General features: G+C 37.5%; 1 protein-coding gene across 5 annotated transcripts in view; it reads left to right on the forward strand.

Moving 5' to 3' along the window:
* UNC5D (unc-5 netrin receptor D) overlaps positions 1–14,458 on the forward strand; it is a 129,580-nt gene that overhangs the window by 90,177 nt on the left and 24,945 nt on the right. For all 5 annotated transcript variants that reach the window (XR_009960920.1, XR_009960921.1, XR_009960919.1 and 2 more), the window contains 4 exons: positions 447–611; positions 8,887–9,072; positions 10,101–10,478; positions 12,940–13,024. Coding sequence is in view for 2 of the 5 variants with exons in the window: in XM_062596761.1 (XP_062452745.1) it covers positions 447–611; positions 8,887–9,072; positions 10,101–10,478; positions 12,940–13,024 (814 nt within the window). In the remaining 3 variants the exon portion in view is untranslated. The remainder of the gene's footprint in view (positions 1–446; positions 612–8,886; positions 9,073–10,100; positions 10,479–12,939; positions 13,025–14,458) is intronic.

The raw sequence follows: 14,458 nt of genomic DNA on the forward strand, positions 1-14,458 counted from the left end.
TAGCTATGCTCTTTTTTTAAGTACCAGCATGGCTTTTTTGGTAGGGTAATGTGTGGCCTCTATACATCAACCTATTTTAGGGTAGACTTTTTTTCCTGAAACATAATAAGCTAATAAGTATGTGGCAAAGAAAATGTGTACTACTGCAGTTTTAATTGACTATATTTTAATTAACTTTATTTGCAGTGTTGCATACTGGTGCTACTTAAAAAACTTCCTTATCCCACACTTGAGGTGGTAGCATCCTAATGCTGAATTTTAATTCTACATCTCATGAGGCTTACGTCTGTTTCTTGTGACTTACACTGTATGTTTTACTTGATGTGACCTAAAGAGAGATAGAAAGCAAGTTTTCTTGGTAGGATTTCTGAACTATACCTGTCTGACATGCAGTGATAATGTGGTGTGTTTTTTTTTTTTTTTTTTTTTTTGACCTCCCCATTCAGTGGATGGAAACTGGGAGGTGTGGAGTGAATGGTCTGTTTGCAGCCCTGAATGTGAGCACTTGAGAGTTCGAGAATGTGTTGCTCCACCTCCAAGAAACGGAGGAAAATACTGTGAGGGTTTGAGTCAAGAGTCAGAGAACTGCACTGAAGGGCTTTGCATTCAAGGTGAGTAAGAGTTCGCGCTGAAGGGGATGCGGGAGGTATTGCCTAGAACTGGTAATACAGTCTTGGTTGCATAGCACACATGCCCCACATTCATGTCAGTAGAACTCCTGTGGCTGAAATATTACTATGAGAAAGAGATTATGTTTTTAGGAAGTTGCATATGTGTAGTTTGGAAGCCACAGTGATTTCTGTGTCACTGGAATTGTGTAGCACATACTTTACCTATTCATTACCAGGTGATTCTAAAAATTTAAATGAAGATTTTTGCAATGTGTAATTACGACTGCCTGCTACAACATATTTCACAGTACTATTTATCCTTCTATCTTTTCTTGCAAGTAAATAGAAAAAGCACCAACATAAATACAGTTGCTGTTAGAGCTATGTAAGGTCAAAGTTTACTTCAATTTCTTACCTTTAACACGTAAGTTAAAGGCAAATTTACTGTGAGTTCCTTGTGAAAGGATTTACTCTTTAAATGTCTGGAAAGAACCTGGCATGTAGTTGTTGCTAGTATCAACAAACAACTAAGGAGCCAAGAAAATCAACCCTGCGGCGGAAGTAACAGTGTAGAGTTGCAGAACACCCAGGGACAGCTGCATGTTCTGGAAACAAATGAGAAACTAACAAGCGTATTTGTACACGGAATGCTGCTCCATATCCGTGAAGTAATACTGTCATCTGCTTGCTCTCTAGCAGTGAAATAGCAGCCATGGGAACAATGAGGAATGATAGGGCTGAAACAAGCGAACTGAAAAAGCCTTCTTTTTTAATTCTGTTTTTAAATGATCCCCTTTCTTTGTTTCCATGGCACTGTATTACCCTTATTTCTTGATCTTAAACTGAGGTTGGAGTCCAGTCTATCCTGAGTGGCACAGAAGTAAACTCCAGTGAAGATGCTATAGCGGGAATCAAGAGACCTGGGTTTGAGGTCTTGGTCTACGAATGGCCTCCTTGATTACATGGGTGTTACTAGATTAGTGCTTTAACAGAACTACAGAATCAATAAGGTTGGAAGGGACCTCTGGAGATCATCTAGTCCAACCTCCAAAAGATTTCCTGGTGCTGGTTCCACTGGGGCTTGAACCCAGGACCGTCAGCATGTAAAGCAGATGTGACAACCCCTACACTTGAGATATATACATCTACTACTATTATTATGAAAGGGCTCTTATACTTAATGAGACCTAAAGTTACACTGGGGTACCACGTAAGAAATACCAAGCATTTCTGTGACTTATATATTCTCATGCTTCCTAGAGAACTGGCCGTCATTTCTCTGGTGCTCTGTGACATTAAGCAGTTGCAAGATTTTTCTTTTTCTTTTTTCAACATGTGGGTTTATATTATTGCTAGCAGCCATTTTCTTCACCCACTATGATACCTGCAATGGAAAGAATGTGTCTGTAAGTCCTAAGCCTGCCTTGTCCTAAGCCTGCCTTGTGCTCCTAACCATCACATGTATGTTCACACTAGTATAAGTGTCTATAACTTCCCTCCATGTGTCCCTTCCTAATACTAGCTGGCAGTTTTAGAGAAAAAGAAACAACTATGCCCAGCCAGTCCTTCAATGAAGTATGTATGGTGAAAAGCGGAAAATAATTTTTTAAACAAAACTCTTCTTTTTTTGTCCAAATATTTTAATAGTTTTCTTAATGGCATGTAGCATCCTGTATAATTACAAAAGCTTCATAAATATCTATATATCTCAGGTGAGACTTTAAATAAGATTTTATTTGTTCTTTGAGGGAAAGATTATCTTCAGTTTTATTGTATGTCTCAATGCCGTAAATTTTCCAGGATTACAGAAAAGCTCTTAAGCTCCAAGGCGTTACATAGTCAAGCTTTATGATAAGAGGACATGAATGAAATTAAAACCTGTTTCCCTCCTTGTCTTTTTAAAAAAGAATAACTTGTAAAAATTTGTGTGCATTGCAATTCATTCAGCGTTTGAGGACCAACACAGTGATAATCAGATGCTTTCTGAGGTCTTTCTCCTTCCTATACATTAAATGAATACCCTTCTCTGCAGATGGCTTGTTAAATCCAGAGTCCTTTCATGCGTGCAGATTACCATATCCATTGGAAAACTGTCAGAAAGATGCATTGAAAGGGGCATGAAAAGATGCAGCTGAGATGTGTATGCTCATCATTGTTTGTGGCAGTCATGAATTTCATTGGAGTTAGTAAAAGGTGGCCCTATTCAGGTCAGTGCTTCCGAGAAGAGACCTAATGATACTGCAGGGTGGTAAAGACTACCTGTCCTGCTTTGGGGATAACATCATCTTATATTGTATAGTTAATGTCAGTCCTGTGTGTCATCTTCCAGCTGTGCTTATCATTTAGAGTTAGAACAACAAAGATTCCTAAGTCTATCTTGGTAGTCTGAAAGCAGCTTGTGGCCTGAGGAAAAGCTATTTTTATTAAGCACTGAGATTGATTATACACATTTTGGAGAAACTAATTTCACTTGTTGGCAATAGCTTTGTTCCATGGGAGCAATCTCTGAAAATCCCTGCATGCTTGTAGCACAGCTGGTATCAAGTACAGATTGGATCTCTGAGCATTCCTCTGTCAAGAACAAGGTGTTGCATCTCACAGGTTTCTGTTGGTGGTTTTCCAGCTGTCTACTGCCTCTGAATTTCTGCTTTCTTAGGCACTCTGTTTCTGAGGAGTTCATCTAGATGCTATTAATAGGCAGATTTTAGAATGTCCCTGTCACTCTCTGTAGTGAACTACCACTTTAAGATTGGTGTGAGTCTGTCTCAGATGTCACAGAAGTGCAGAAGGTTAGTGATAGCCAATTGTCTCATGAGGACTGTTTGATACTTAATTTTGATTCCAAGAGTGGATTTTCAAGAACTGTTCTGGTAAAGCCCTCTGAAGCTTTTTGTATAAACAAAGATTTCAGATACTGGACTACTAAAATCTTTTATCCACATTTCTGCAGATAGAGAAAAAGGGATTGGATGTTTGGAGTTCTGTCTGCAAACACGCTACCAGTGTAATATTTTTAGATATGTCTGTGTTCCCTCATCTCAAGCTTAACACTGGCTGAAGATCCACTCAGAATAAGGCTGCTTTCATAACAAGAAGTATTAAAATTGCCTTTTAAAATTCTCAAGCATCAACTATATACACTTAAGTATATTCATTCAGTGTTTTGTGCCTTAACTGAAAACATGCTTTGAAAATGACTCTACTTTCCCTTAATGAGCAACTTTTAGTCCCAGTACAGGCTTCCAGTGCTGAACTCTAAATAAGTCATTCAGAAGTAAATCAGTATGGCCTGCTGCTTTAGTGAGAAGTTTGTGTGCAAGTCCCATCAGCAGACAGAGAAAGGGGCTAGGATTTCAATGGGTACGATTGTTTCACTTAGTCTCAGATGGTGGTAGGAGAGAAGGAAATGGTTGGCTTTTTCCTGCAGATAGTGATGTAGTAGCTTTGGCTGCTGAAGATTGCCTTCTAAAGGGATTAATGCTTTTGGTCCTGTAAAGATCTGAGCTAAAGTAAAACCACTAGGAGCTGAAAAACTTCAGGCTATAAGGAGCCTGTTGCTAATTCATCTATCTTGTCAGAAAATGAAGTTTAACAAAGAAACACCAAAAAAGTGGGGTCCCCAAGACACAGACATCACTGATTAGAGATGTAGTGCAGCCAAAGTTGTTGTTTTTTTTTTTTTCTTTTTTTTTTTTTTCTGTTGTTAAATTTAATACCTATGAAAGCTATCATACTGACAACCCTGGAGACATAGGTTCTCTGTTTACCCATAGAGTGGATTACACTAAAGTCACACAGTCAAATTCCATAGATATATAAATGTATCCGTATTATACATATGGATAGTTTATAAATATTTATATGTAAATATCTGTCACTAAACATTCTTTCTTTCTAACATTAAGAATTAAATAATTTTTAACTTTGCAAAGAAATACACTTCAAAGTTTTGAACTTCTTATCTAAGATATATATTATAAATAAAAGCAATAAGGAAAGCTAACAAATACTTGAACTAACCAAGTGAGAAATGACTGTAAAGAAACATCTGGAAAGAGATTAAGAAAAAGGGAAGGAAGGGGAAAATATTGACAACATAAAATAATATTGTCAGCAAACAAGAAGAAAATGTTTCATTTATAGAGCTAGACAGGAGCAATATAGGAAATAGATGTGCTCTGTGTAAATTTATTAAGTGCAATTTTGTCTTTCTCCTTCCCCCTCTTTTTTAGATAAAAAACCTCTTCATGAAATAAAATCCCAAAGTAAGTTATTTTTTTCTCTTATAAATATGATTTTTCTCATCTTCTCTGTAATTTTGTTTTATTTGTTTAGAAGCTAAATAAAACTGGAGGTTATATGAAAGGCTTTAGAATTTACTGAAAGCATCTTAGTGACTTTATGATTGTAGGTTTTAGACTAAAAATAAAAAATGCAATCATTCTTCAGGAATTGTGCATCTGACTGGGTGCTCATTCTACAGGAATGCTTATCTTGTAATTGAGCTCTTGAGTACTGCTAAGGTCTCAAGAGTTTGTCTGCCTTGGTTTAAATCTGGTTCTGCTACTGGCTCTGTGTCTGATCCTGGTCAGCTCACTTCAGTCTTAATTTATTGCCTGGTAAAGAGTGTTTACATGCTTTACCCTGTATAACATTTATATACTGCTTTAGGGGGCTTCTATCATGCAATCTTTTTATTTCTCAGTCTTCACTGATTTCAGTGGAATTTTAGTTTTACGTAAACATTTAGAGTAAACTAATTGAAACTTTTTTTTTTTTTTTTTAACAAGAAAAGACTTGGCACACTTCACTTTTTATCAGAACCACAATTTCCACGAGATCTGTTTTGAAGTTGAGACATTGCCTAGTTAGCAGTGACCTATAATCTAGTTAGTTCTTCATGACATAGGAACTAACTAAATTGCAGCAAAAATGTGATGGAATAGAAGTAGTAATTATACAGCAGCACAGGTATTAGCTGAGATGTCTGCAACTCGTGGTGGGTAAAAGGTATTTGGCTGCTAGTTCCATTTTAAATATGCTGAAGTTAAGTAGGGTCTATCATAACCACCCAGTCTGGCCCATTACATAGTTCTGAATGCGGAAGGAGCTCCCATTACAGCATTTCACCTTCACCTTTTCCAGTTCTGAATCATTTTCATGGATGCTCAAAATTAAATTCAGGTAGCTCCAAAATGGGCTGTAGCTAACTTGGTTGCTTCAGCTTTTTTAACTTTGTTTCACCTTTATCCCACTGGAATCATTTCCTGACTGGTCACACTGTACTGTTGGTGTGTGTCATAGCTTAACTCATGTCACTGATACTTCTTTGTTTAATGGCAGAATCTTGAAAGAGCATCATCAGTCAAATTGCTTTAATTTCTGATTTCTTAAAAAAGAAACTGTAATGGAATTGGTTTTAAGATGAAAGGTTCTTAGGAGAACTAAAAGGTGAAGTTAGAAATATATAATGTAGCTTGTTGCAATTCAGTAAAACAGGAGCTTAGCAGAAGACTACATGAATCATCACTGATGCAAAATCAAAGTCAATTACGAAGATAATTGAGAAACAACTTGCTCTACTAAATAGCCTTATACATGATTCTCTGGCTTTTGGTCGCCTATCATGTCTGTTAGGACTTGTGCTCCTTGTGTTGGGATGTGTTCTCTAAGAATGGCCATATGAAGAAATGGACTTCAATTTTTGCTAAGGGGTACCATCAGAGAGATGGAAGTTGGGGGAAGAGGGGAAGCTAGAAAAATCTTTTCTATCTTGCGTCAAACTCGTGGGAGACTGGGGAAAATGTAAGACCTGCATAGTTCCTGGAAAGCACTTACTGTAAATGAGATAATTCAGTCAATTACGTTTCTTAATGTACTAAACCAAATGTTTCATTTTCTGCTCCTGCACATCTTCAGGTGCTTTATGAAACTTAATCATAGTTAATAGAAAGTTCATTACCATCAGATGTGCTTTCAATAAATGTTGTGTAACAGTGTCAGGAGGTGGAGTGAAATACAGACTACAATTACAACAAATGTACCCTGTAACTGAAATGTGGAGGAGGGGGGAAAACACCCCAACCTTAGTGCTTTAGGAGAGTTGCTACCTCTGGGTTGGGAGGATGCAGCTCATTAAGTAGTAATTGGTTGACTGTAAATGTGTTTTCTGTTTGTTTTTCACTTTGCTCCCTTTTGAGAAAAAGTAAAAACATGAAAATTGCTCCATACTCCAAAGTTGCCATATTTTCTTTTTTTCTTTAACTTCTAGTCTTCAAAGGAAAGGGAGTTGCAAGCTGTTAATCTTTTTTTTTTTTTTTTTTTTTTAATGGAAGCTTTTTTCAAGGTGAGATTATTTGAAAATTCAACGGCTGCAAAAGTATTTTCAGGGCTAAATAGGTGGTGCTAGTGAAACTGATTTCAACATGTTTATTTGGGGTTGAATGAGATATTTATGGTATTATTTTAATACTAAATGGTTGAGAATAGGGAAGGAAGAAGTGTTTTCTGTTAATGAAGTTTGATCGAAACTATTTTACATATACTTCAACTGCCTAAGTAAAAAAAAAAAAAAAATCAGTTACTCACATTGACCTATTCATAGCAGCTATCCCATATGCATCAACCTACTTAAAGCAGTGTTTTCCTACTCAGTTTTTCTGCTGCTACAACTCATATGGCAGTTTCACTTCTGTTAGAGAATAATCCGTACTCAGCTATTGCATGTGGCAGCTGGTGTGCCTTCCCAGGAAGTTCAGCTCCTTGTACTGTTAGTTGTCATTTAGTTTGTATAAGAAACTGGCAAGCCAAGAAAATGAGCTTTTCTGATTCTGCTCACAGGCAGTCATTTCCATCATCTCAGCACTTCGAAGTTTCATGCTGATTTTATTTTAGCTGAATTTTAAAATAGTCTGACCTTCTACAGAATACCTATGCACTACAGAAATGCCCTCCCCCCAAAAAAGCTATGGAATGTCGTTAATTGGCTATTTATTCAATGCTAAATTTGACTTCTTGACCTGTTTCTGTACATTGCAATTTATTTACTGATATTGTGCAGTCTGGATTTCCCAGTCATTCTATGTCATTGTTCTTTCATATAAATAAATGCCCTTTCTTTATATACTTAATGCTTCCCACTTGATAGCAGAAGAACCATATAGTGGGACAGCAGATGATACACATTGAATATATGATTATCTCATGTTAAACTGGAGTTTAACATTAAGGGAACTATCTAAGGACCTACTAAGTATACTTGCTAAGTAATTTAATTTCATGGTACATAGTCCCAAATCCCAGAAGATCTAGGAAAGTGTGATTGTATAATTAAATTACATAATATAGCAGGTTTCATTTGGATTCACTCTTTTAAAAAGAAACAAACTCCTCTGCTTTGCTTTACAAGACTGAAATCTTAGAAAACTTGGTTCTAAGTTTAGCACACAGGTATCATCACAGGAAGGTTCAGTTTCCAACTTGATTTTAAAGCATCCAGCTGAGTGTGCTTGCAGGAATCCAAGATGATATGCAGGGTTTCCTGAGCCCCTCTCTGACTTATGAGAAGAAACAGTCCATAAATAAATAAATATTTCAAATATTTATGTCAAATAAAGCTCGCATGGAGAATGAAGAGTGGAGAAGGGCCTGGGGGAAGTAGGAGAAATGTTCCCTAAGGCTGATGAAGAACTCCTTTTCCTCAGAGAATTCATGACCTTCTGCATCAGCTCCAGAACTCAGACCTAAAACTTTCCCTGGAAGCTAGCAGTAGATGAGAATCATGATGATACTTAAAACAGCCCTCTGTAGCTGCAGTTGTTCAACATTCTCTCTTTAAGGGTTGTATTACTGTAGCTTAATGATCTCCACTGGGCTAGAATGGGAGCTGAACCCCAACAAGGAACGCAGGCCAGCAGTGTGTGATGAGAGAAGGCTACTGAGTATTCAGTTCTCTGCATTGATTGCTACAAGTCAAACTCTCCCATTAAAAAAAAAAGGGAGGGGAAGCCAAATAGCATGATGCAGTCCCTAGAACAATGTAACCTCACCTATATGGAGTGATGCATCAGGAAGATTTTCTCATGCTTTCAAATGCTTGCTTTTCTTTGTTCATCTGTGCACCACTGGCCTGCTGCGATGTGCTCCACGTTAATGCCCCAAGCCATACCTTCTTGGCCACATGTCTTTGGCCTCATGTTATCCCTTTGCTCATGGTTTTCAGTCAGAGCATTTTCATGAGTATTGCTGACTTGGTACTTGCTTTCTCTCCTTTCAGATATTGAGAATGCCAGTGACATTGCCTTATACTCTGGCCTGGGAGCAGCAGTCATTGCTGTAGCTGTGCTGGTGGTTGGTGTTACCCTTTACAGACGCAGTCAGAGTGAGTACGGCGTGGATGTGATTGATTCGTCTGCACTGACAGGAGGCTTCCAGACATTTAATTTTAAAACAGTCAGACAAGGTTAGTGTTGCAATTTCATTTTCTTTTCTCCAGAGCTCCTACTGCAAAGAGATACTAAGCCCATATGCAGTGACTGGCTGGTGGGGGTGGGGGTGGTGGTATCCTAGCTTAATGCTAAGCAGACTGGTCAACAGCCAGGTGAAGGTAGCTTAAACGTAAGGAACAGGATCTGGGCTGTTAGAACTGTGATGTCTTTTCCTGTCTCTGCTACTGATGTGTCATGGGAAGCTGGACAAATAAATAACCTCTGCTGACTACATTTTCTCCCTTTAACACTACAGAAATACTGTCACTAGATTCTAGTATGGTATTTGTGACTTGGACACATGGACCAGATCTCTTAAGTCTAGCCTGTCTAGGTCCAATTTATAGATGGGAAAATCAAAGTGCAGCTGGGTGCTACATAGGATTTACAAATGCATGTAGTGTTTTACTGAAACTGACAATTAAATACAGGTCTAATCTTTTCCTCCCCCTGATTTGGGCATAGAGTGATTCAAGCTCCAGTTCTTGCTAAGGAGGAACTAGCTATAGCATACTTAGTACCACAGTATGGGCTGAAACTGAACCTGGAAGATGAGACACTCAGAAAGGCAGACACACTATCATACAGTCTACTAAACAGTTACTCAAAATTTGGCATTTTTATAAATTATAGCAATCATGACTCACATATAGGACATGAGTCACGGGTCATTAGCATGCTTAAGTCCATATGCATGTTGTTTTTTCATTTCTCAGTGTAGATGTAACTCGTGAGACTTCAGAACATAGAGTCAAAGGGTTTTATGCATCTCGAGACTGTAAACCAAATCACTGCATGACCAGGAAGCCATTGCAAGGTTCCTAATTTCTATTCCTCTGCTCTGTGGAGATCTCCATAAAATGGATGAACTATCCATATCCCTATCCATACTATTTCTCAATTTGTCTGCTATCCAGATGCTTTATTCAGCAAAACTGCATACCATTATAAAATGTAGTGTATAAAACAGTAACTAACTCCCTGATCCACTTCATTCCATCAGGTAACTCCCTGCTTTTGAACTCAGCCATGCAGCCTGACTTGACAGTGAGCAGAACTTACAGTGGACCAATCTGCCTGCAGGATCCCATGGACAAGGAGCTAATGACTGAGTCTTCACTGTTTAACCCATTGTCAGACATCAAAGTCAAAGTTCAGAGTTCGTTCATGGTTTCCCTAGGGGTGACAGAGAAGGCTGAATATCATGGAAAGACACATTCTGGAACCTTTCCTCATGGGAATAACAGGGCCTTTGGCACAATACATGCTAGAAACAAGGCTACATATGTTCAGAACCTTTCTTCTATTTCAACAAAAAGTGAGCTCAAGACAACTGGTATTTTTGGACACTTGGGTGGTCGTTTAGTGATTCCAAACACAGGTGGGTAGACCCTTTGTTTGTTTTTAACTAAAAGCTTATAAAGTATGTTTAGATGTAACTGGTTTTATGGGGGGGGAGGGGAGAAAGAAAAAGAAAAAAGGAGAGATTCCCTTAATACAAAGTTTGAGAAGTAGTACATGTTGCCTACATAGATCATTATGGTCAGGACAAAGTTTGGGATGCATTATTCCTTCCTGTTTGAACTGTTGTAAATCATTGCCTCCCTTCACGTCTTTGGTGTTAAAGTCATATTAATCAAAGCTCCCTGTCGCTTACTCAGTTCCTGAACCAAAAGAAGGGCTTCTCAGGAGGCAGTGGAAGAGTATCGAAGATCATGAGGTCATATTCAAAGGGGAATCTAAATACATTACTGTCTAATTGTGTGAACATTGTCCAAGTTCATTATGTTATCAAAGAAAAATCTGTGGCATACAACAAGTGGATGCCCCTGCAGAATAGCTTCCACTCTCAATGAAAACTCTAGTGTGGCTTTTGTTAGCATTCACTTTCGGCTTTCTCATTTTCTTTAGCTTAATTCTTGCTTGACAGATTTCCATAGTAGGGCACTTTAAAGTTAACTGGCATTTCAAGATTGGGCTGTGCACTGAAACGTTGCAGTAGAGATGCTGAATTTGTATTGCTTAAGATGAAAAGTTTGTTTTGTGACTTCAGAGCTTTGTGAAGCAGCATGAGATTCTGGACTTAGGTAATTGAGTTTGTTAAATCTGCAGAAAATACATGACAACCAAATTAGAATCAAATAAAGGACGTTAATAAGGTCATATTCTGCAACATGTTTCACTGTAGCATGTTTGTGTCGTGCTGAATAAAATCCCTTATGTTGAATGCTTCCTTGTTCAAAATGGCAAATAGAACTAGCTTGATGACACTACTGCCAACTAACAGGGTATCTTTTGGACTCCTGTGATCTGTCATTCCAAATCTCATTTAAACTCAACTTTGATTACAGTTGGTTAGTGTTTTCAAGCTTGTGGTTTCATACTATGTGGTTGAACTGAATGCTTTAAGGCTACTGCACGGCCTTATCCTTCACGTTCAGTAAAATTGGGATTTGAAAAGCATAAAAAGACATGGCCTGTATTTAAACAAGATTAATATTAGTATATAACTGAGTGATATAATATTTAGTGCAGAATCATGCATAACATATAGAATGAAGTCATTTCTTTACAGACATTTTTTGTTCAGGAATATTAGAAATAATTAGGAATATTCAGAATATTAGAAAGGCAGATGCACTAAGTCAGTATAACAGTCATAAATGAGGAAGTCCTTCATACTATGTATTTAGCTATGTAATGCTAGCACCACCTACCAGATGATTCACATGCTTATTTGGCCTGCATGCAAGGCCATTTAAGATCCACTTATGTAAGATCAAATTTGCCAATCAGTTGTAAATTACAGTGACATTGCATCATGTTACTGCTTAGCTGAGGTTCTGCAGGTGTAATAAATTCAAAGTACTTGATACCTAGTTTTTCTACACTGAGTATGCTATACAACAGTGTAATTTCACTGTTTCACTGGTATCCAGTTGAGAGCATCTTTGTTCATTTCTAATTTATATTAGTTGAGTAAAAGGAAAATTGTATCACTTGGATTCAGTAGTTATTATGTGAACTAAAAGGTACAGTGATTACCATACAAATTTAGTTTCATTTGGTTAGACGATCTATTGGGAGATTGTGATCCCAGAATCACCCCCATTTTATTTCAAGGTCAGAAACAGACAAAGCAGTTCAAGAAAAGTTTGAACTATGATCATGTCTTGTAAAGCAGTGAGCTATGCAGATGACAAGATCTGTACCCCTAACAGACATTTCAACAAGTAGGGCAAGAGTGAAAAACAGTGAACAAATGCTTATGACATCTTTTGAAACTGGCTTCCCCTCACTGCCTTCTAGAAATTGTCAGAGCCTAACCTAAAATTTACCAAAGATAAACATGCTTTTTAATGTATTTATTATGGGGAGAAAAGGAAAAGAAAAATCAAATACAGAACTTAAAACACTTTATTCTGTTGCTGCAACAGATAAAAGCCTATCAAGGTTATAGGGAAGAAGACAGACCTTCAGTCACATCCGGATCCAGTGTCACAAAAAATCCGGATTCAGTGGCACAAAACTGCAGGAAGTCCATTCTTTAAAAGCTTTGTTGGGGCAAGAAGTTTTTAGCCATTTGAATTTACAGTTTCTGGCTCTAGAAGGACCTTATTTTGATCTATATCTTTGGAAAACAATGAAATATTAATAACTGTGTGCATCATATTGCGTATTTTTTTAGAACCACTATTTTAGAGGAACTTTCTTCTATTCTGGTAGATAGCCTTTCTAGATGCTGTAAATCAGAGGCCAACTGTGAGTTTTTTTTTTTTTTTTTTTTTTTTTTATCTCCAATATTTTTCCAAAAGGTAAGCTCTGCCTTTGCTCTTTTGTAGGAGTCAGTTTATTGATACCACATGGAGCTATTCCTGAAGAGAGTTCATGGGAAGTCTATCTTGCCATCACTCAGAGGGAATCCAGGTAAAAAGTACATTAAAAATCACACAGTAATACCTTCCAAAATCTGTGGAATTGTCTCATTTTATTGATTTCTTGTCCGTGCTGTCTCAAGGAATGGAATATGCAGGAGTTGTTCCATCTTCAGTGCTGCTGGCGTGACCATGCTGTTGTGCTATAAGCCATATCCTTATAAATGACACAAAAAGCAGGCTTATTACATGATGCTCCTGTGAAAATACATGTAATTATTGCAAATGCTGTTAAGGATGGGATACCTCAAGGAAACCAGTGTATGACAGTGTTGAAATTGGTGTTGGTGATGTGTCATTTCTGATTTGCAGGCTTCTATATCACACAAGTCTACTTATAATAGTTTATAAATTACCTTTAATGGAAACTTTAGATCCAGAGACTTTCATAATCTGCAAACCACAGCTTAAAATTTACTACCTAGGTCATCAGTTTGAATGACCCTATGGTAGATAGGTACAGAAGTGTTGTTACTTCATGACAGACATTTGGTAACGTAGATGATGTGAATAAACGACTGCATGTAACAATTTTAAATATTTTGGTTGTTTTGTAAGTCCCCATTGGAATGTTCCCTTGTTGGATTCACCAGCAACAGCGGATGAATGGTGGCAATTAAACTGTACTTTGTTCTCTAAATAGTTTTTTCTACATTCTGTCTGATGGGACAGGAAGGTGGTGTTTGAAATACTGCTCTTATTTCACAAACGAATGAGTTCTCTAGAATGCTATCGAGTTCTCTAGAATGCTATCATATTCCCTGCAAAGACAAGAAAAAGAGAAAGAAGAAGAAATAGGTTTTCGGTAAATGCAAGTGTGTGTTTTTTTTGTTTGTTTGTTTTTTTTTTTTATGTTGGTGTCCATGTGTGTTGCAAGTGTCTGTTATACAAAAGGCACCTAGCTTGTATCTAGGTGCTTTTAAAAACTATTTGTCCTGTTAGATACAGGATGCTAAATACTCTTGCGAGTTCTACATGTGGATGTTTCCATTATTCCGTTGTAATCACTGGAGCTGTCTCTGTTCTGCATTGGAAGGCCTGGAATTGGCCCAAAGCCACTTGCTTTAGAATGGATTTTCCCCCTTTATTTTTATAAAGAAAAACAGCCAGAGAAACAGATGGTTTTAACAGATTTTGATAGCTGTTCCCATAAAAACATTTCTTGGCTTTAATTTTCACACAGCATGGGTTATAAAGAATCAAAGCACTCTGCTACTCTCTCATTTCTTTGAGCCTGACAGCCCCACAGATGAGTAGAACTCAGGTTTGAGTCACATTTTTTTTCCTTGATTCACTTGGCTTCAGCTAGAAATTTTGAAGAAACCCTGCAAGAGGGTAAAATTACCAAAATGAAAAAAAAATAACTAATTCAGGAAATGAGGTTAGCTTGTTTTGACAGTAGCATTCCTACTAGACTAACACCAGG

This window comes from Rhea pennata, chromosome 28 (genome assembly GCF_028389875.1).
Source record: "Rhea pennata isolate bPtePen1 chromosome 28, bPtePen1.pri, whole genome shotgun sequence".
Taxonomy (NCBI): domain Eukaryota; kingdom Metazoa; phylum Chordata; class Aves; order Rheiformes; family Rheidae; genus Rhea; species Rhea pennata.